This window comes from Schistocerca piceifrons, chromosome X, assembly GCF_021461385.2.
Source record: "Schistocerca piceifrons isolate TAMUIC-IGC-003096 chromosome X, iqSchPice1.1, whole genome shotgun sequence".
In the NCBI taxonomy this organism is placed as follows: Eukaryota; Metazoa; Arthropoda; class Insecta; order Orthoptera; family Acrididae; genus Schistocerca; species Schistocerca piceifrons.
In genome coordinates this window covers 896,735,121-896,756,165 of record NC_060149.1, presented here as the reverse complement: position 1 = coordinate 896,756,165, position 21,045 = coordinate 896,735,121, and the positions used below count along the sequence as shown (strand labels likewise).

General features: G+C 41.0%; 1 protein-coding gene across 2 annotated transcripts in view; it reads left to right on the top strand.

Annotated features, from left to right (window-relative positions):
• LOC124721533 overlaps positions 1-8,872 on the top strand; it is a 79,968-nt gene extending 71,096 nt beyond the window's left edge. For both annotated transcript variants that reach the window (XM_047246557.1, XM_047246556.1), the window contains one exon: positions 8,420-8,872. In XM_047246557.1, coding sequence (XP_047102513.1) covers positions 8,420-8,423 — 4 coding nt within the window. In that variant the 3' untranslated portion in view covers positions 8,424-8,872. The remainder of the gene's footprint in view (positions 1-8,419) is intronic.
• Positions 8,873-21,045: the final 12,173 nt, after the last annotated feature.

Genomic DNA, 21,045 nt, shown 5'->3' with positions numbered 1-21,045 from the left:
ATGCAGCTAAAAGTGTCACTTGTGGCAGGGATGCCCATGAGGGTGACTGTCCACCTCCGTCTCCTCGTTGTGTGAACTGTCAGGGTGACCATGCAGCATCCTCCTGCGACTGTCCCGTCTATAAGGAAGAACGCTGTATCCAAAAAATTTGGGTCAAAGAGAAAGTGTCCACCTCGGCTGCTCGCAAGCTATTGGCTAGTAGGAGGCCCACATTGCTCCCAGCGGGGAAATACAGTACTGTCCTCGCCTCTCCTCGGACTACCAGGGAGGTGGCAACCCAGGCATGCGATCTGACCTTCAGCAGCACGGTCGTCCATTCGGCCAGTGCTAAGATCGCGCGGTCGACGTCTCTTCTTCCTCCCATCACCCCACAGACACCAGCCCCTTCATCAGCTTCTGCTAAGACGAAGACCCAGAAGTCAGATGCACGGGCCTTCAAGAAGGAACCGTCCCGTGCAGACTTCCTACGTACCTCGACCTCCCAGCCATCGACCGGTACTTCCACCAAACGACCTTCCAAGAAGGCTCATAGGAAGCACAGTTCTCCTTCTCCGCCACGGCGCATTTCTTCTGCGCCACCCAGCGGTTGCCGCCCCAGGCTGTCATCCGTTTCGCCTGGCCGCACCACTGGTAGCCGAACATCTGGCCGTTCACCGGCGGAGGAAGCTCCCCCTCCCGGCCATCTTACCAAGATGGCTGATGAACCTATAGAACCAATGGACGATGACTGTCCACCTACTGATAGCGGCGGCAGTGCTCGCTCGAAGCCAGGCCCTCAGCGGCCTTCGAGGTGACCCCTTCTTTCATCTTCCTTTTCTTCTTACGATAGCACTTATTCACTGGAATATTCGCAGCATTCGCTCCAACCGAGAGGACTTGAAGTTGCTGCTCCACTTGCACCGTCCACTCGTCGTAGCCCTCCAGGAAACGAAGCTACGCCCATGCGATCAAATTGCCTTGTACGTTTTGACCTACCCTCTGTGGTAGGTATCACGGCTCATGGAGGGGTTATGTTGCTGGTCCGGGATGATATTTACTACGATCCCATCACATTGCACACCGGCCTGCAGGCAGTTGCCATACGAATTACTCTCCCCACTTTTACATTTTCCATTTGTACCGTTTACACTCCATCGTCGTCTGCCGTTACCAGGGCAGACATGATGCAAATTATTGCTCAGCTACCTGCACCATTTTTGTTAACTGGAGACTTCAATGCCCACCATCCCCTTTGGGGCTCTCCAGCATCCTGCCCGAGGGGCTCCCTGTTAGCAGACCTTTTCAACCAGCTCAGTCTTGTCTGCCTCAATACTGGCGACCCTACTTTTCTTTCGGACACATCTCACACCTATTCCCATTTAGACCTCTCTATATGTACTACCCAACTTGCACGCCGGTTTGAGTGGTATGCACTTTCTGATACATATTCGAGCGACCACTTCCCGTGTGTTATCCATCTCCTGCAGCTTACCCCCTCTCCGTGCTCATCTAGTTGGACCATCTCCAAAGCAGACTGGGGGCTCTTCTCTTCCAGGGCGACCTTTCAGGATCAAACCTTCACAAGCTGCGATCGTCAGGTCACATACCTCACGGAAGTCATTCTCACTGCTGCTGAATATTCCATCCCTCACCCTACTTCTTCTCCACGTCACGTACCGGTCCCCTGGTGGACCGCAGCATGTAGAGACGCTTTACGTGCTCGTCGACGTGCTTTACGCACCTTTAAACGCCACCCTACAGTGGCGAATTGTATCAATTATAAACGATTACGTGCACAGTGTCGTCGTATTATTAAAGAAAGCAAGAAAGCCAGCTGGGCTGCTTTCACAAGCACCTTCAACAGTTTTACTCCTTCTTCTGTTGTCTGGGGTAGCCTGCGCCGGCTATCTGGCACTAAGGTCCACTCACCAGTTTCTGGCTTGACGGTCGCGAATGACGTCCTTGTGGCCCCTGAGGATGTCTCCAATGCCTTCGGCCGCTTTTTCGCAGAGGTTTCGAGCTCCGCTCATTACCACCCTGCCTTCCTCCCCCGCAAACAGGCAGAGGAGGCTAGGCCACCTAACTTCCGCTCCTCGAATCGTGAAAGTTATAATGCCCCATTCACCATGCGGGAACTCGAAAACGCACTTGGCCAGTCACGGTCCTCCGCTCCAGGGCCTGATTCTATTCATATTCAGATGCTGAAGAACCTTTCTCCTGCGGGTAGAGGTTTTCTTCTTCGTACTTACAATCGCATCTGGATTGAGGGACATGTTCCCTCATGCCTGTTGCGAGTCTATTGTTGTCCCAATCCCTAAGCCGGGGAAGGACAAGCACTTGCCTTCCAGTTATCGACCCATCTCGCTTACCAGCTGTGTCTGTAAAGTGATGGAGCGAATGGTTAACTCTCGTTTTGTTTGGCTGCTCGAGTCTCGACGCCTACTTACCAATGTACAATGTGGATTTCGTAGGCACCGCTCTGCTGTTGACCATCTGGTTACCTTGTCGACCTTCATTATGAATAACTTCTTGCGGAAGCCCCCGACCGCGGCTGTGTTCTTTGATTTGGAGAAGGCTTACGACACCTGTTGGAGGGCGGCCATTCTCTGCGCCATGCATACATGGGGCCTTCGCGGTCGCCTCCCTCTTTTTATTCGTTCCTTTTTAATGGATCAACAGTTCAGGGTACGTGTGGGTTCTGTCCTGTCAGACACCTTTCGCCAGGACAATGGGGTGCCACAGGGCTCAGTTTTGAGCGTCGCTCTCTTCGCCATAGCGATCAATCCAATAATGGATTGCCTCCCAGCTGATGTATCAGGCTCCCTTTTCGTGGACGATTTTACCATCTATTGCAGCGCGCAGCGTACATGTTTCCTGGAGCGCTGTCTTCAGCGTTCTCTTGACCGTCTTTACTCCTGGAGTGTCGCCAATGGCTTCCGTTTTTCTGCCGAGAAGACGGTCTGTATTAACTTCTGATGCTACAAAGAGTTTCTCCCACCGTCCTTACGGCTCGGTCCCGTTGCTCTCGCATTCGTCGAGACAATAAAATTTTTAGGTCTTACATTTGACAGGAAACTTAGCTGGTCTCCACATGTCATATTTGGCTGCCCGTTGTACCCGTTCTCTAAATGTCCTCCGTGTTCTCAGTGGTATGTCGTGGGGAGCGGATCGAACCGTCCTACTTCGCCTATATCGGTCGATCGTCCGCGACGCAACGCGTGTGACAAAATAAGTAAATTGGAACATACACTGCCTAAAAAAAAATGAAGTAGCCAGAAGACATGATCAGATGTCAATGTATCTTTGTTTCCTTCATGATGAACCATACCATTTGAACTAGACAATTAGAATTACCATTCTCTCTGACAGAGAGAACAGTCACCAGAGTGCATTAGGGTTGTTCAGATGTGTGTGAATTCCTAAGGGACCAAACTGCTGTCATCGGTCCCTTGTCTTACACACTACTTAAACTAATTTATGCTAAGAACACACACAGCCATGCCCGAGGGAGCACTTGAACTCCCGGAGGGAGGGGGCGCGCAATTCATGACTTAGCACCTCAAACCGTGCGGCGGTTGTTCATGTTTAGTGTTATTACCAGTATTGGTAGGGAGTGTAAAGGGCATGATCACTGTCTGATGGTGAGTGATCATAGTGAAGGACATGGAGGTGCTGTGTACTTGTGTGGGACCATCATCAGCACCTGATACAGCCTGGAGTAGGCCTCATTGTGAGTCTCCATTTGGCCAGCTGGTCGGATCCTGCAATATCCAGATTTGTGGGGCATTCAGATGTGATAGTGGTATGATGTTGGACTGCATGGGAATTGGAGCAGGCGTAATTGGTGTCAAGGTTCCAATTGGTCACGTCTCATCGCCACAAGGGAGGATCAGCATATTGTGCACTAAGCACATTGTTACCTCTTCACACCTGTTCATGCCATTTGAGAACATTTCATGGATTCCCTGCAACATTGTGTGTCATCCTGCTCCATTGGTCAGAGAAGTGGCTGTTGAACTAGGGAATTGCCATTTCGTGCGTAAGTTGCCATTAACACAACACCACAGATAGCTGCATTTGGAGTGGTACTTTGACCAGGAAGCATGGACTGCTCACGAATGGATGTACATTTTGTTTGGCAATGAATCTCGGTTCTGCATTTACCCTGGTGACCATTGTTGGTGAGTATGGTGGTGACCTGTGCATAGGTCCTGTTGTGGTTGGCAGGAGAGCCAACACCGTGTTACTAGAGGAGGCCGAAAGGCACACGTTTTAGCTCATGCAGGCTGGCGTGAGGTCTGGAACAGAACAAGGAAATTAGAATTTAGAAAAACGGACGTAGCTGGTGGAATACTTAACTTTAATCCATTAATGATGAACGTTGTTCTTGATGGTACAGGATTCACAATATCAATAGTAACTGATAATGGTGCCTTGCTAGGTCGTAGCAAATGATGTAGCTGAAGGCTATGCTAAACTATCGTCTCGGCAAATGAGAACGTAAGTAGGCAGTGAACCATCGCTAGCAAAGTCGGCTGTACAACTGGGGCGAGTGCTAGGAAGTCTCTCTAGACCTGCCATGTGGCGGCGCTCGGTCTGCAATCACTGTTAGTGGCGACACGTGGGTCCGACGTATACTACCGGACCGCGGCCGATTTAAAGGCTACCACCTAGCAAGTGTGGTGTCTGGCGGTGACACCACATGTCCCATCCTTCCAGTGTTTTGGAGAATCACAGTGGTATTACTCCTGGCGTCATGATGTGAAGATCTGTCAGCTACAGTTTCATCATGAGTGGTAGTGATTGGGGGAACTTTGATGGCACAACAGTACAACTTGTGTCCTCACGTGTTACCTCTTGTGTGACATTATCCTCATGGCACTTTTCAACAGGACAATGCTCATATGCTCGTGGCATGTGTGTGTATTAGCTGTCAGTGTGATAGTGAGTTAATCCTGTAGCCAGTAGGACGCCCAATTGGTCCCTGATCAAGTGTGTGTGGAACACGCTCAGGGTGTCAACTTTATCCCCATGCCAGTATCTGGAATATCAAGGACCAGTTACAGCAGTTGTGGACCAGCTTACTTCAGGAGAGCATACAACAAATCAGTGCATGCATCCAGGACAGAGGGGATGTAATACCTCACTGATAAGTGGGCTCATTCTGCCAAGTAAATTTGACTCGATGTTGTAACCACTGAAATAATATCACATAGACTCTCAACACATGAATTTTCATTTCCCCTTCTGTATGCTTCACATTTTGGTAGACATTTTAGTTCAAATGATAAGGTCCATCATGAAGGAAACAGCTGAAGGCAAAAGAGGGAAAATGAAAATGTTGGTCACAATTATAATAATGATTAATCAGTATGTGCATTTCATAGGCAAATTAAATCAGAACATTGTAGAGCCAAGCAACTGTATAGGAGGTTAGCAGTAGCTTTTAAAATGCCTTTGAGAGTGGTGACACCATTGTAATAATGGTTCTCCACAGAACTGAAGAAGTATAATATCTGACTTGGCCTGGCAATAGCTTTATGTAGGGCACTGGAATGGATGGATGAATTTTTATGCAAATTGTGCCATTTGAAACGTTCCTTAGTTTTTGGTGGAGGAAATTGCAGTGTGCACCAACTTCTCTTCACTACAGATATGAATGCCATACCACGTAAAATATTTTGAACAGAATAGCGAGTAATTAAGGTGTAGCATTGTATAGCACCACAAATTATACAAAATAAGAAAATTAAATAATGGTTTTCTCTACATGTTTGCTACACATAGTGACATGGGTCTCTGCCACATACATGACAACTTCTTTCTCCATTGTGTTTCTGGACTAGCAGGATTTTAATTTGTAATACTGTACATATCTCATTTGTGTTCTTAACCTCAAATAATGTTTAAACAGTCACATGTATGAACTAGTTCATCACTTTATTATACATTTAAGTAGACAAGAATATGAGTCTCCTTCCTTCCTTCCTTCCTTCCGTCCGTCTCCGTTGTTGGCAATCTGTCATACGTCTCAGTAATTCATGTCTGAATTAAATTAACTGAAAGAAGATACCTGTGACACAATAACTATAAGAAATGTACCTTGTAAGGACTTATACATTTTTCTCCAGTTCCATTTATTTTGCTTCTCTGATCCATAGTGATCCCACAGCCTGCCTAAGATGTCTGTCTGACCACCTGGTTTGAGGTCATTCTGCGTTCAACTTTTTATTTCTTGGGCACCATTCAGTCAATACTTACATCCATTTTAGCCTTATTTACTACCCAGCTACAAATGTTTGTTGTTTCCTCCTTGGATGTATGTTCTGTTGTTCAAACAATGGAAAGCCCAGGATGGAATAACAATATTATGAAAAGGGTACATTGCTACTCACCATATAGAGGAGACACACATGTGTGTCACTGAGATTCTCTGTCAAACATGCAGTAAGCTCCTCTGTAGCTTTCTCTGGCACTTATGTTTCTCTCTCCCTTATTGATAAAGTTGTGAAAGGACTGACAGACTAGGTTAAGTATCTAACATGAACCGCTTTTAAAGCCCTTCATATCATACGAAACAGGAAATGTCATGAAGCTAATTTTTTTCTTTCTTTTTTTTTTTTTTTGTAAGAATACTATCAGGCATAAACCTTTGAGGAGGCAAATAGAGTGAGTCTTCAGTGAAATAGTGGTGAGGGAGAGGGGATGAGGCACATTTCTGGTTTGTTACTTTTTTTATCTTAGTATTATTTGTTTCCATTTTGCAAACAAAAAAATGAAATCATCTTAGTTACCTTAGGCTGAAATGTGTCTCCAAGGAAGTGGAATGCAAATGTTAGAATTTCTATACATGTAGAAACCTGTGAAATGAACATGTAAGTGGGCTGTAGAATGTTAAATTATTAGGTTGGTGCATAAGTTTGTTCCATTTTTGTTTTGAATGTTAGTGTTCTGGGTGCTGTGGGTTTATTTATCAATTGTCATTTTTATTTGTAGTTCACTGTTGCTGTTTGAGTTCACAAATTGTGATTTTGTCATTTGAAGATAGTGAGGGGAGCCATGGAGAAATCTGAACATTTAGGAGTTATTCCTCTGTCTGAGTGCAACAGAGTGGTGACAGCAGCGGGGACAACCAGAGACATTTGAGTTGTGTATGAGGATAACACCATAGGACAGAGCATGGCAAGAAAATGGTTTTCTTATTTTAAGGAGGATAGGATAGTTTTGTTAGTGACTCTTCATGGTCAGGAAGATCTTCAGGGTTTGATGGAGATTGGTTAAATGCATTAATCCACAATGATCCATGTCACTGTACTCGAGAACTGGCAAGCGAATTGAACTGTGATCGTTCCACCATTGTGCAACATTTGAGTGCAGTGGGGAAGGTTCAAAAATTGGGTGTATGGGTACTGCATGCTCTAAACCAAAATCACAAAACTCAGCAGGCAGCCAAATGTGCATCTCTGCTTGCTAATCATTAATTGGCTTGTGAACAACACTGAACATTCCTATCCTGTATCATTACTGGTGATGAGAAATGGTGTCTTTATGCTAACATAAGGAAAAGAAGGGAATTGTTGAGCCCCATCAAAGCAGCAACTCCTCGTACAAAGACCTGCACACATCCACAAAAGATAATGTTATGCATCTGGTGGAACAGCAATGATGTGGTGTAATATGAATTGCTTCCCCAAGATCTAAAAATCACTGCTGATATTTATTGGTCAACAACTGAGACAGCATGTAGATGCAATCCAAGAACAATGACCAGAAAGACTGCATGAAGTGACGTTACTGCACCCACCCCCATTCTGCTAGACTTTCAAAAAATACTATACAGGAATTTAGTTGGGAAGTCATTCCATACCCACCTTATTCACCTGAATGGTCAGGTTTTCACCTTTTGCACGCTCTATCGAACAACCTTCAAGGAACTTCCTTTCCAGATGAAAATGACTCCAAACATGACTCGAGAAGTTTCTCACCTCAAAACCATGTAATTTCTACAGTCACGGAATCAAGAAGTTACTCTACCATTGACGACTAAAGTCTCTGTTATGTGTTTCTGTTGTGTTTATTAAACTTATGGAAAAACTGTATGAACTTATGCACCAACCCAATATTTATAAACTTGGTCCTGGATGAACTAAAACTGGTGTCTCACTTTATTATTTACACACCACTTCTCCAATCTTGCACTACCTCTTTACTAACTCTGGCACAAATTTCACAATAATTTTAACAATATTTTCATAATTATTTGTTAAATGTGCCAACTTTTTGTAATTCACTCTTTCTTTATACTGTAAATATTAAAGACAGTGATACCTTTGCAGTAACGTTCTGTACCAGTGTATTGCAGTGCAGAATATAGCATGCCTTTGTTACATTTAAAGTATAACATGAAAAAATATAAAAATTTCCCCATTGTATTTTCCAGGTAATGCCAGATGAGGACACTTGTCCTGCTAATATTCAGAATCCATCACCCTTGGCAACAAACAGCTGAACGTAACTAGTTTCATATGAGTAATCAGCCGCATGCAGTCTTCAAGACACGAGCATTTTGTGCATTTTGTGATGAGTTGTTAGACAAATGTGTACATATGAGCTAGCTGTGATACAAATTATAAATTGTCAGTTTCTACATGCTCCATTGTGTGTTGTTACAGATTATGGTTCTATAAATGTTTGCCACACTTTCATGTCCTTCTCAAATGGAATGAAGCCCAAGCATTTATCACCATCATAATTTGAATGCCTGTTGAACGAGGCATGTGAAAGTTATTTATTAAACAAAATATGAAAGTTTTGTTTCATTATTAATGGCACAGATAGATGTCTTGTTCAAAATTTCATATTAAGTTTGTGAAAATATATGGCTCATTTGCAAGCTTTTTGAGTTTAATGTGTAATCCTTTCTCCTTGTATCTGCTGTCATTATTGATCAGTGTGATGTTTTTAGTATTGTAAACCTCGAATTATGAATTGCTCAAGTTCCATGAAAGATTTTTCATTCTGTAGTACACAATTTTGGAAGTATTCCACATTTGCTCTCTAGTAAACTATGTTCAGTGTCAGTTGCAGCTAAACTGAATTCACTCAGTGTAAATAAGTAAACTCTCAAAGAAATGCAGAAGCTACATTTGAATGTTTAAGGGATGTGGAATGCCCAGAAGCAAAGAAATTGGGAAAAGAAAATTTCTTGTAAATCCCCAACATGACTGTTTTGCCCCCTCAAACACACACATTCACTAAAACATTACATAATCAGTACTGTTGTTAGATTTCTCTCTCATTTGCCATTTTGATTATAAATGATAAATACCATTTGTTGCAATTTACTTACAAACAAACACACACACACACACACACACACACACACACACACACACACACACCTGCCTACCTTTCTTAATGCAGTAGAGGATGCTGAGACCATATCAAAAAGATTGCTTCATTCTATTGGTGTATCTTATATAATAACAGTTCTGCTGTGCTGTGCTTTAGTTAGTATTATAAACCATCAAGAAGGATGACTTGGGCCATGGACTACTATTTGATCCAGCCACAATAATTGTACGCGTTTTACCACTGATGACATTGAAGTTAGCAACTGACACCTCCCAAAATACACAGTCCCATATAGCCTCTGTGACTTAACGTGTGCCTACTTGTATCTAGTGAATTGTTGAAGATGTGCGTTTGCGGACAGAAGAAGGGTTTAGATTTCAGCCTGCTCAGAAAATCAGAGTATGCCTCAATTACTGATGTGGACAGGGGAGCATCCTACACTGGGTAACATTACATCTTCGATTGTATGAGAACACAGATAGGCATTGCAAATACTTTCAGAATGTTATCGACCTCCCCTGCAGGGACAGAAATGGCATCTCTTGCAAAGGTTGGTGTGTAAAATGGCTCACGAACTCTCCCAAGGTCTATACACAAGCAGTCCAGGTTTGTCACTAAATGTTACATGTCTCCAGTCATAGTTTTCATTAGGTATGGCAAAAGTATGATAGTATACTGTGTGGTCATATGAAGAGGCTCGTCTTGTTTGCGATACGGGATTGATGAGAGCAACGTCAGGCGATGGCAGGAAAGCATTTAGTGGGCCAAAGTGTGGCCGATATCATGCACTAGAAGTGATTTTAAATGAATTTGTTAAGGAACCTCGTCAGAAATTCCTGCCTGTGAATGGCGAAATTTTAAAAATTAAGGCACATGAAATTGCTAGAGATAAAAAAAAATCGAAAATTTTAAGGCTAGTGGCAGCTGGGCTGATCTGTTTGTGAAGCGCTGGAGTTTTTCACTTTGGAGGCGAATTTAAGTTGCACAGAAGCTGCCGAAAAATTTGAGGAATTTCAGCGCTTCATAATTAGGCGGCGCACAGAAAAGCAATATCTTCTTGGTCAGATAGGAAATGCTGACCAAACTCCCGTATATTTTGACATGCCGTCAAATTATGCGGTTGACACCAAAGGAAAGAAAGACATAAGTGTTCTTACATCAGCGGGTGAAAAACAGCGGATGCCCATCATGCTTGCTTGCACAGCAGATGGACATAAATTACCGACATTCATAGTTTTCAAGCAAAAGACTTTACCGAAATCGGAAGTGTTTCTAAAAATTGTAATTGTACGAGCAAACGAAACTGGGTGGTTTTCGGAGGACATGGTGCTGGAATGGATTGGGTGTGTGCGGAATCGTCGTCCTGACGCAATGCTTGGTTTTTCGCAGTCTGTTGGTCTTAGATGCGTACGCAGACCATACAACACCTGCAGTAAAACGAAAATTAAAGGAAAGCATAACGGACTTGGCAGTAATTCCAGGCGGGATGACGTCAATTCTGCAACCACTTTAAGTTTGTCTGAAAAAACCATTTAAGGACAAGCTTAAACGCATGGACACAGACTGGCTTTCGAAAAGCGACAGACAACTGACACCAACAGGACATGTAAAATGCGCAAATTTGTCGCAAGTGTGACAATGGATTTATGATGCATAGAAGTGTGTTCCAAATCAGACTGTGCAACAAGCATTTAAAAAATGTTCAATATCCAATGCACTAGATTGTACGCTCTATATGAAGAAATGAGCAACAAAGAATAGAGTGATTGTGATTCAGAATCATGACTGACATTTTAAACATTTCGTATAAGATGTATTACAAATCTAATAAAATTTTGTTTTAAATTTCAGCGTTTAATTTCTAAGTTATTTTCATTCTTATTTTATAAGTCTTGCAATCTGCACAGGATAGAAAAGCGTGGAGAGCTGCATCAAACCAGTCTACGGACTGACGACGACAACAACAACACACTCAGCATTTGAACTCATCACTAAAAATCTGCTACAAAAATCCGACTGGCAAGACTGTTTGGGATTTATGTCAATATGGCTAACTCTATGTTCTGAATTTTTTCCTACCTGTTGCAAGAGATGCTTGCTAATACTGCATGTGATTCACGATTCATAATTTTCTTCACCATAAGAATAATACGAATGTAAACATTATGCCATGTATTCTTTCCTGTTTGCTATTATCACATTTAAATCCTGTCTGCCTTATAAACTACGAAACTAGAGTGAGACAGCAGCAAACGCGGAAGAATATACATATCATGTCATGTTTGTATTCGTATTATTATGCTGAATAGTGATACAGTCAGAAATGAAGCACGGCAAGGGCACTTTCCTAAAGTTATCGCATCTGGCCATCCTGATTTAGGTTTTCCGTGATTTCCCTAAAACGCTCCAGGCAAATGCCGGGATGGTTCCTTTGAAAGGGCACGGCCGACTTCCTTCCCCGTCCTTCCCCAATCCGATGAGACCGATGACCTCGCTGTCTGGTCTTCCCCAAACAACCCAACCCCAACCCCTAAAGTTATCTCAATAAACCAAAGTAGACCATTTGTCTTCCACTCTATAATCCTTACATGCTTGTTCCATTTCAGATTGCTTTGTAGTGTTACGCCTGGATATTTAACCCTTGAGCAGGTGCGCCGATTGTCATAACGTAAGTGGATGCATGGCATACTTTGTACATGTATAAACAATAGCTGTCTTTATGTTACCAAGATAAACATGTAAGAGCAAAATCATAGTTTAATCTTAGTTTAATGAAACAATGATAAAATAAACTTACATAATGAGCTAAAGCCCTGTTTAATAAAACAACAATGAAATAAACTTTCATTACACTATTCTGTTTCCACAGACAGATGTTACCCCATAGTAATGACCCACTCAAAGCATCAAACAGCGCAGTAGCATCAGACCCCAGCCAGCTCCATATTCAATACTCATCTCGTAGATAACTGCCTCATTGTGGGATTGTGCTTCTAGTTCATAATGTGGGTCACTTTCTTGTATGGATCATAATTTTTTTCTGACCTAGCTCACTGTCTATTTCAATTACTACTGCTTAGTTGGGTGTATGACAACAGAATTTATTGCTGTGTTAGTGGAAGCAATAATGAAGGAATAGGTATGGGCTCGCAGTTGTGAAACAACAATGGAATGGTGGAAAACAGTTTTCCACAATTTATACATAGGCATGCCTGATCAAGGGTTAATCAACCTGACTTGGTCAAGTTGCACAATACGAAAACTGTATTCAAACATTATGGGACTGTTATTGGTACGCATCTGCATTTTTTTTGTTTTTTTTTTTTTTTTGTTTTTGTTTAGAGTTAGCTGCCATTCATCACACCAACTAGTAATTTTGTTTAACAAGGTGTGGCCACGATGTTTGGATAATGGATTTACCTCAAAATTTGCACACTTTTAATAGTTCCTTAGAAAAACATAATGTGCAAGTAGTAAGGCATACTGCTTAGAGAATTTCGAGAAAATTGCAAGAGACGTTTTACGTGTCAGTGATATACTGGCGCATTGCAACCCTAAGCTAGAGATGGCAGTGGTAATATGGTTAGTGTTAAAGCTCTGTAATAGGTGAATGGTTGGATCGGGTCCAACTCGTATTCTTTTTTCCCCCTTTTTTTTAAAAAAAAACTTTTCGTATAATTTTGTACATATTACATCTGAGCAGTGATACGATGAAAAGGTGTGTATTTGCCTGGACTTAATTAAATTTCCAATGTTAATAGATTGTTCACTAATTTTTATTATTATAACAAATATTATGTGACTTATTTGGACAGTAAAATTCAAAATATTATCAAGGTCCTTCAAACTTGTTCTTATTTGATTGACAGCGAACAAGAAATTGTTTCTCGTGAAGATGCTACTAAAATGTTCAGTCATACATCACCAATTTGCGGCACCGATATCTGCGAAAATATTGCGTTATGCATGATTTGCATCCAAATTTTCGGAAGAAAGAGAAATTTTCCAAAATGTCAACAAGCTTTGTTTTTCCTTAGAAACTGAACAAAAGTGAATTCTTCGGTGTAGTAGATGCCATTTTAATTTGTTTTCCAATTATGTATGAACAAGTCATCCTGTGACTTTTAATGTCAAAAGCACATCTGACAATCGAACATTGCCCTAATATTCTGGCATATTGTAACTCATTGTCTTATTGAATAAAGTTATTTACACCATTATTTATTGATACGAAGATGGTACCTGTTCTTTCGGACATGTCCTAACCACACAATTGCCGCCACCTCATGCTCAGGGTCCACAACACATCGATACATCACTTATGTGTAAAACTTCTTTTGTGATTTTCTAGAAGTTGCCTAAGCACTACACCTTACTACTCGCGCGCGTTTTCCTAATGAACTACTGAAAGTGTACAAAGTTTGAAGTAAATTTGTGATCCGAACATCATGGCCTCTTCTTGTAAGTTATCTTGTATCATCCTAGTCATTCAAGGACACCACCATCCTGTACACTACAGGATCATCAGCAAACAGCTGCAGGTTGCTACTCACCCTGTCTGTCAGATCATTTATGTATATAGACAATAATAGTGGGCCTATCACACTTCCCTGGGGTGCTCCTGACAATATCCTTGTCTCTGATGAACACTCAACATTGAGAGGACAATGTAGTAGGTCTGATTACTTAAGAATTCTTCAAGCCATTCACATATCTGGAAGTCTATTCCGTACGCTCATATCTTCATCGACAGTCTGCAGTGAGGCACCATATCAAATGCTTTTCAAAAATCTAGGGATCTGCTTGTTGCCCTTCATCTTTTAACTGAGAATATGTTCAAGAATTCTGCAGTAAACTGATGTTAAGGATATTGGTCTGTAATTTTGCGGGTCCATTCTTTCACCCTTCTTATGTGCTGGAGACACCTGCACTTTTTTTTCCCCACGGTCCATTGGGACTGCACTGGGTGAGGGATCTGCAATAAATGCAGGCTAAGGAGCCAATACTCTTTGTAAAACTGAATTTGGATTCCATCGAGACCTGGTGACTGGTGCTTCATTTGTTTTCAACTGTTTCAGATGCCTACCACCATACCCTCCATATGGGAGTCTTGGCTCTGAGCACTATGGGACTTAACTTCTGTGGTCATCAGTCCCCTAGAACTTAGAACTACTTAAACCTAACTAACCTAAGGACATCACACACATCCATGCCCGAGGCAGGATTCGAACCTGTGACCGGAGCGGTCACGCGGTTTCAGACTGAAGCGCCCAGACGGCACGGCTACACCGGCCGGCATATGGGAGTGTGTGTGATGGTCAAATGACAATAAGTTTGTATGATCCTCCTGCGTGAACAATTACTTTACTATCTTCAATTGCCACACTAGATTGATCAATGAGTGACTGGATGGAAATCTTTGATTTTCTTAGCAATTTCACTTAGGACCAGAATTTTCTTTGGTTTTTGGTTAGATCCTTCGCTAAGGTACGATCGTGGTTGTTGCTGTATGCTTCGCGCATCAGTCTTTTTACAGACGCACGAATCTTTACTAACTTTTGGCTGTAGTAATTTGCTCATTCTCTTTTGAACTGATGGTGCAGTAGTCTTTGCTTTCTCAGCACTTTCCAGATTTTGTTATTAAACCATTATAGGAATTTCACATCCTTAATTCACTTACTCCCAAGCACGATTTGCGATGTGATTAAACTTTGTCCACAATTCCTCTAACTCAATCATATTGAAACTAAATGTTTGCCATTCATTGTCTAAGTGGGATGCTAGCAACATGCTTATCTGCCCTTTCTAGCAAAACTACTTTCCTAGTCTTCTTGATTAATTTATTAACATAGTAACCATTGTCGCTATGATATCATGATCACTCATTCTTGTCTCTATACTGGCACCATTGATAAGGTCCAGCCTGTTTGTAGTTACAAGGTCTGAAACATTTCCACTGTTTGTGGAATGTTGAATTAGCTGCTCAAGACAAGTTTTTCGAAAACTTGTTCAAAAGTACTTCACAAGAAGACCTGTGCATATCCACTGCAACGAATTCATAGATGCCCCAGTGTATACTCAGTAGGTTAAAGGGCTCCAAGCCAGCTCTCAGTTCTGAGAATAATTTGAGCATCACAAATTTACTGGAGGGCAGTAAATTCGGGAACTTCCTTATGAATACTTTGACAATTTACTGATAAAATTGACAGTCAATGTGTATTTACTCTTAGTTAAAATTCTATAGTACACAGGAAATTGAATTTCAAGTACATTAAATAGGTGCAATATTCACAAATTCTTATTTAAAATTAGAAGATGAATTTTATTTTATTTTTTTTTTTAATAGATACGAAGAGTTTAGTTGTTAAACTCAGATTCTTCCCTCACTAAATTTTAGGAAAAATGGTCGAAAATTTTGCGTTTCCTGCTTATTTGAAACTCTGTGTATTTTGCTACTATGTGCTTTGTGGTGGTTTCAAGTCTCCAAAGATGTGAATTTAATCATGCTATATAAATATGGAGTCAAAATTTTGATCTAAACTTGAGAGTATAATGCGACATATGGGACGAAGATGAACTTAAAAAGTCAGTGGTCTGTTGGAAAACGATTTTTACGGGATTTCGAATTAGGGATGGGCTATGATCGCGCTCGAGATGGCAATTTCTCGAGAATGTCTCGGGTACGCTCGAGAAGTTGACAGTGCTGCGCTCTCTGAGAAATTGCGCAAACCTTCAGTACACGAAGCACTGAGCCGCAGTGGTCGTACTCGTCGTAGTACGTGCACGGAAAACTTTGAAATTCTATGATTGATATCAACTGTACTACCGTTACTAATGTGTACTGAAGTATTAGCATATGTCCCATAAGATAAAAATCATAGAATTAAAAAAAAAAGCACAGAATTCGCATAAAACAGAAGCTTTATTCTTACAAAATAAATTACCTTGTACATTCTGCATGTACGCATGCATGCTTAAACGTAAAAGTGCTATAGCCTTTTATATACAGAAACTGCGTACATGCGTTTACTTACTGAAGAAAGAAAAGCAACAAAAGTTGTTCAGCAGAAGGCATTTTTACATCCCATTGCTGCACTGCCGTCGATTTTTGTTTAGAAATATGATTTTATTAACCAATTGGCCTTTTAGTCAGCTTCTTCGTTTGTTTGTTTATAAGTAGTCCTGTTTTCGAAAATATTCTTTCACTGGGAACAGAAGTTGCAGATATTGCAAGATTTTTTTGCCACGACAGCTAGACCTGGGTAACTGTTTTCACTTTTTTTCCAGTAGTGTAAAGGATTATCCGTTCGTTGTAGGTACGGTTCTTTCAAATATCGTTGTACTTCCAGGTCTATGCTATCACAACAGCTTTTCATTAGATTTGTATTGGAAACCTCTTCATCGAAAGAGGCCCATAAGGAATTACTGGCGTTTTGTACGAGATGGTACTCGTGGTTAGTGTCGTTAGTAGCCGAATGAGTAGATCGTACGGTCTCTACCACGTTTGTGCACTCTGCAATTAGGCTTGCAACGGCATGTTTTGAATGAATAGGATTCGTAAATGGTAACGTTTTGAATCTTGGGTCGATAACTGGCCAAAGAAATTCTCCAGGTGATAAAGACAGCAGGAGTGGATGCCTATGTAAAAATAGCACTACCTGCAACAGGTTTCCTGCCAATGACAACAGAAAAGAAAAGTGCTCCAACAGCATATGAGGAAGAAACATCTGCAGATACACTCTACGATGAAAAAATTACAACTGTGCAAACATGTAAAGCGTCACAGTCACCAGTGGCATTATTAGTAGCAGCAGTTTCACCAGCAACAGTAACTACAGTGCCTCTAAAAGGAGAAATGAGAATTGCAGCAGGAGAAGCAGCATCAAGTGTTACGGGTAGACGGAAAACAGCACCACCTGTCCGTCTAAATGATTTTTTAGTGAAAGGCAGCAAGATGAAGAAGCCCACGAGGTAAGTAGTGTAACAAATTTCATAACACCTCACCAAAACGTTCAATCTAAAATAAAAAAAACAATTATGATCTTAAAATTTGCTATCTGAATGTTCAAGGACTAATAGATAAAGAATTTATTGTAAACAGTTTTGGACTAGATAACAAATTTGATATTTTCTGTCTGAGTGAACATTGGGTTACTGAGAGTGTACGTCCAGTTGTCAAACTTGATAACTATAACGTAGCAAATAGTTACTGTAGAAAATTGCATATAAGAGGTGCTGTGGCAATATATATTAATCAGTCATTCAGCTGTTCCATTGTTAAGTTGGACATAGATTATTTATGTGAGGAACAGAACTTTGAAGCCACTGGTATAGTTATGGACAGTCTTAAGTTTAATAGTATCCCTTTACAGGTCACCTGAGGGTATCATCAATGTATTTCTAGAAAAATTGGACATGTTGTTAGATGTACCAAGAGGGACCAGATGGTTGCATTATGACATAGTAATTGGTGGAGATCTGAATGCAGAGTTTGATATAACAACACATAAACATACTGTGACTGAGTTGAAAAACCTAAGACAGTGTGATTTGCAGTCAATCAATAACAGGACCACAAGAGATAAAGCATGTCTTGACAATATTTTTGTCAACTTTAAAACTACAGAAGAATCATGTGATGTTACAGCGTTTCCATTTTCAGAACATGACTGTATCTTTAAACTATACAAGTAGGTTCTGTATTGATAATAGTAATATTCCTAAGCCTGTCCCAAAAGTTATAATCACCAGACCTGTCACAGATGACAAAATTGTTCAGCTCTGTAAGTCCCTCGCTGAGAGAGACTGGTTCAACCAATGTCATGGTGACACAAGTTATAGTCTTAGTGCTGATTCGTCAGGGAAACTATTATTTCAGAGATTTTTTAAAACATTTCTGACACAATTTAATGACACTATCCCCATAAAGAAATGCAAATTAACTGACAAAGGCTTTACAAACAGGGCTACAGACAGACAAAATTCATGGTTCACTAAACAATTATTAAATATAAAAAACCAAGTTATGGTGTTGCACAATATATGTAGCAATCAGAAAACAGAACATACCAGATTAGCCTATATAAAATGCAGGAATGAGTATGAAAAAGCCATAGTGCAAGCCAAAAAAGCACATAATTTCAATACCATTGATAATTCCACAAATAAGTGCAAAGCTGCATGGAAATTAATAAATGGTGTTGCTAAAGATGTAAGAAGGAAAAAAATTAATACAAGTCCCCAAAAGCTCAATTATTTCTTTATTAAATCTGTTGAAGATGTAGGAAATACTATAATCAAACCTGATATCAATTCATCAGAGTTGTTGTTGTGGTCTTCAGTCCTGAGACTGGTTTGATGCAGCTCTCCATGCTACTCTATCCTGTGCAAGCTTCTTCATCTCCCAGTACCTACTGCAACCTACATCCTTCTGAATCTGCTTAGTGTATTCATCTCTTGGTCTCCCTCTACGATTTTTACCCTCCACGCTGCCCTCCAATGCTAAATTTGTGATCCCTTGATGCCTCAAAACATGTCCTACCAACCGATCCCTTCTTCTAGTCAAGTTGTGCCACAAACTTCTCTTCTCCCCAATCCTATTCAATACCTCCTCATTAGCTAAGTGATCTACCCACCTTATCTTCAGCATTCTCCTGTAGCACCACATTTCGAAAGCTTCTATTCTCTTCTTGTCGAAACTGGTTATCGTCCATGTTTCACTTCCATACATGGCTACACTCCATACAAATACTTTCAGAAACGACTTCCTGACACTTAAATCTATACTCGATGTTAACAAATTTCTCTTCTTCAGGAACGATTTCCTTGCCGTTGCCAGTCTACATTTTATATCCTCTCTACTTCGACCATCATCAGTTATTTTACTCCCTAAATGGCAAAACTCCTTTACTACTTTAAGTGTCTCATTTCCTAATCTAATCCCCTCAGCATCACCCGATTTAATTTGACTACATTCCATTATCCTCGTTTTGCTTTTGTTGATGTTCATCTTATATCCTCCTTTCAAGACACTGTCCATTCCGTTCAACTGCTCTTCCAAGTCCTTTGCTGTCTCTGACAGAATTACAATGTCATCGGCGAACCTCAAAGTTTTTACTTCTTCTCCATGAATTTTAATACCTACTCCGAATTTTTCGTTTGTTTCCTTTACTGCTTGCTCAATATACAGATTGAATAACATCGGGGACAGGCTGCAACCCTGTCTCACTCCTTTCCCAACCACTGCTTCCCTTTCATGCCCCTCGACTCTTATAACCGCCATCTGGTTTCTGTACAAATTGTAATTAGCCTTTCGCTCCCTGTATTTTACCCCTGCCACCTTCAGAATTTGAAAGAGAGTATTCCAGTTAACGTTGTCAAAAGCTTTCTCTAAGTCTACAAATGCTAGAAACGTAGGTTTGCCTTTTCTTAATCTTTCTTCTGAGATAAGTCGTAAGGTTAGTATTGCCTCACATGTTCCAACATTTCTACGGAATCCAAACTTATCTTCCCCGAGGTCCGCTTCTACCAGTTTTTCCATTCGTCTGTAAAGAATTTGTGTTAGTATTTTGCAGCTGTGACTTATTAAACTGATAGTTCGGTAATTTTCACATCTGTCAACACCTGCTTTCTTTGGGATTGGAATTATTATATTCTTCTTTAAGTCTGTGGGTATTTCGCCTGTCTCATACATCTTGCTCACCAAATGGTAGAGTTTTGTCAGGACTGGCTCTCCCAAGGCCATCAGTAGTTCTAATGGAATGTTGTCTACTCCCAGGGCCTTGTTTCGACTCAGGTCTTTCAGTGCTCTGTCAAACTCTTCACGCAGTATCTTATCTCCCATTTCATCTTCATCTACATCCTCTACCATTTCCATAATATTGTCCTCAAGTATATCGCCCTTGTATAAACCCTCTATATACTCCTTCCACCTTTCTGCCTTCCCTTCTTTGCTTAGGACTGGGTTTCCATCTGAGCTCTTGATATTCATACAAGTGGTTCTCTTTTCTCCAAATGTCTCTTTAATTTTCCTGTAGGCAGTATCTATTTTACCTCTAGCGACATAAGCCTCTACATCCTTACATTTGTCCTCTAGCCATCCCTGCTTAGCCATTTTGCACTTCCTGTCGATCTCATTTTTGAGACGTTTGTATTCCTTTTTGCCTGCTTCATTTACTGCATTTTTATATTTTCTCCTTTCATCAATTAAATTCAATATTTCTTCTGTTACCCAAGGATTTCTACTAGCCCTCGTCTTTTTACCTACTTGATCCTCTGCTCCCTTCACTACTTCATCCCTCAGAGCTACCCATTCTTCTTCTACTGTATTTCTTTCCCCCATTCCTGTCAATTGTTCCCTTATGCTCTCCCTGAAACTCTCTACAACCTCTGGTTCTTTCAGTTTATCCAGGTCCCATCTCCTTAAATTCCCGCCTTTTTGCAGTTTCTTCAGTTTCAATCTGCAGTTCATAACCAATAGATTGTGGTCAGAATCCACATCTGCCCCAGGAAATTTCTTGCAATTTAAAACCTGGTTCATAAATCTCTGTCTTATCATTATATAATCTATCTGATACCTTTTAGTATCTCCAGGATTCTTCCAGGTATACAACCTTCTTTCATGATTCTTGAACCAAGTGTTAGCTATGATTAAGTTATGCTCTGTGCAAAATTCTACAAGGCGGCTTCCTCTTTCATTTCTTCCCCCCAATC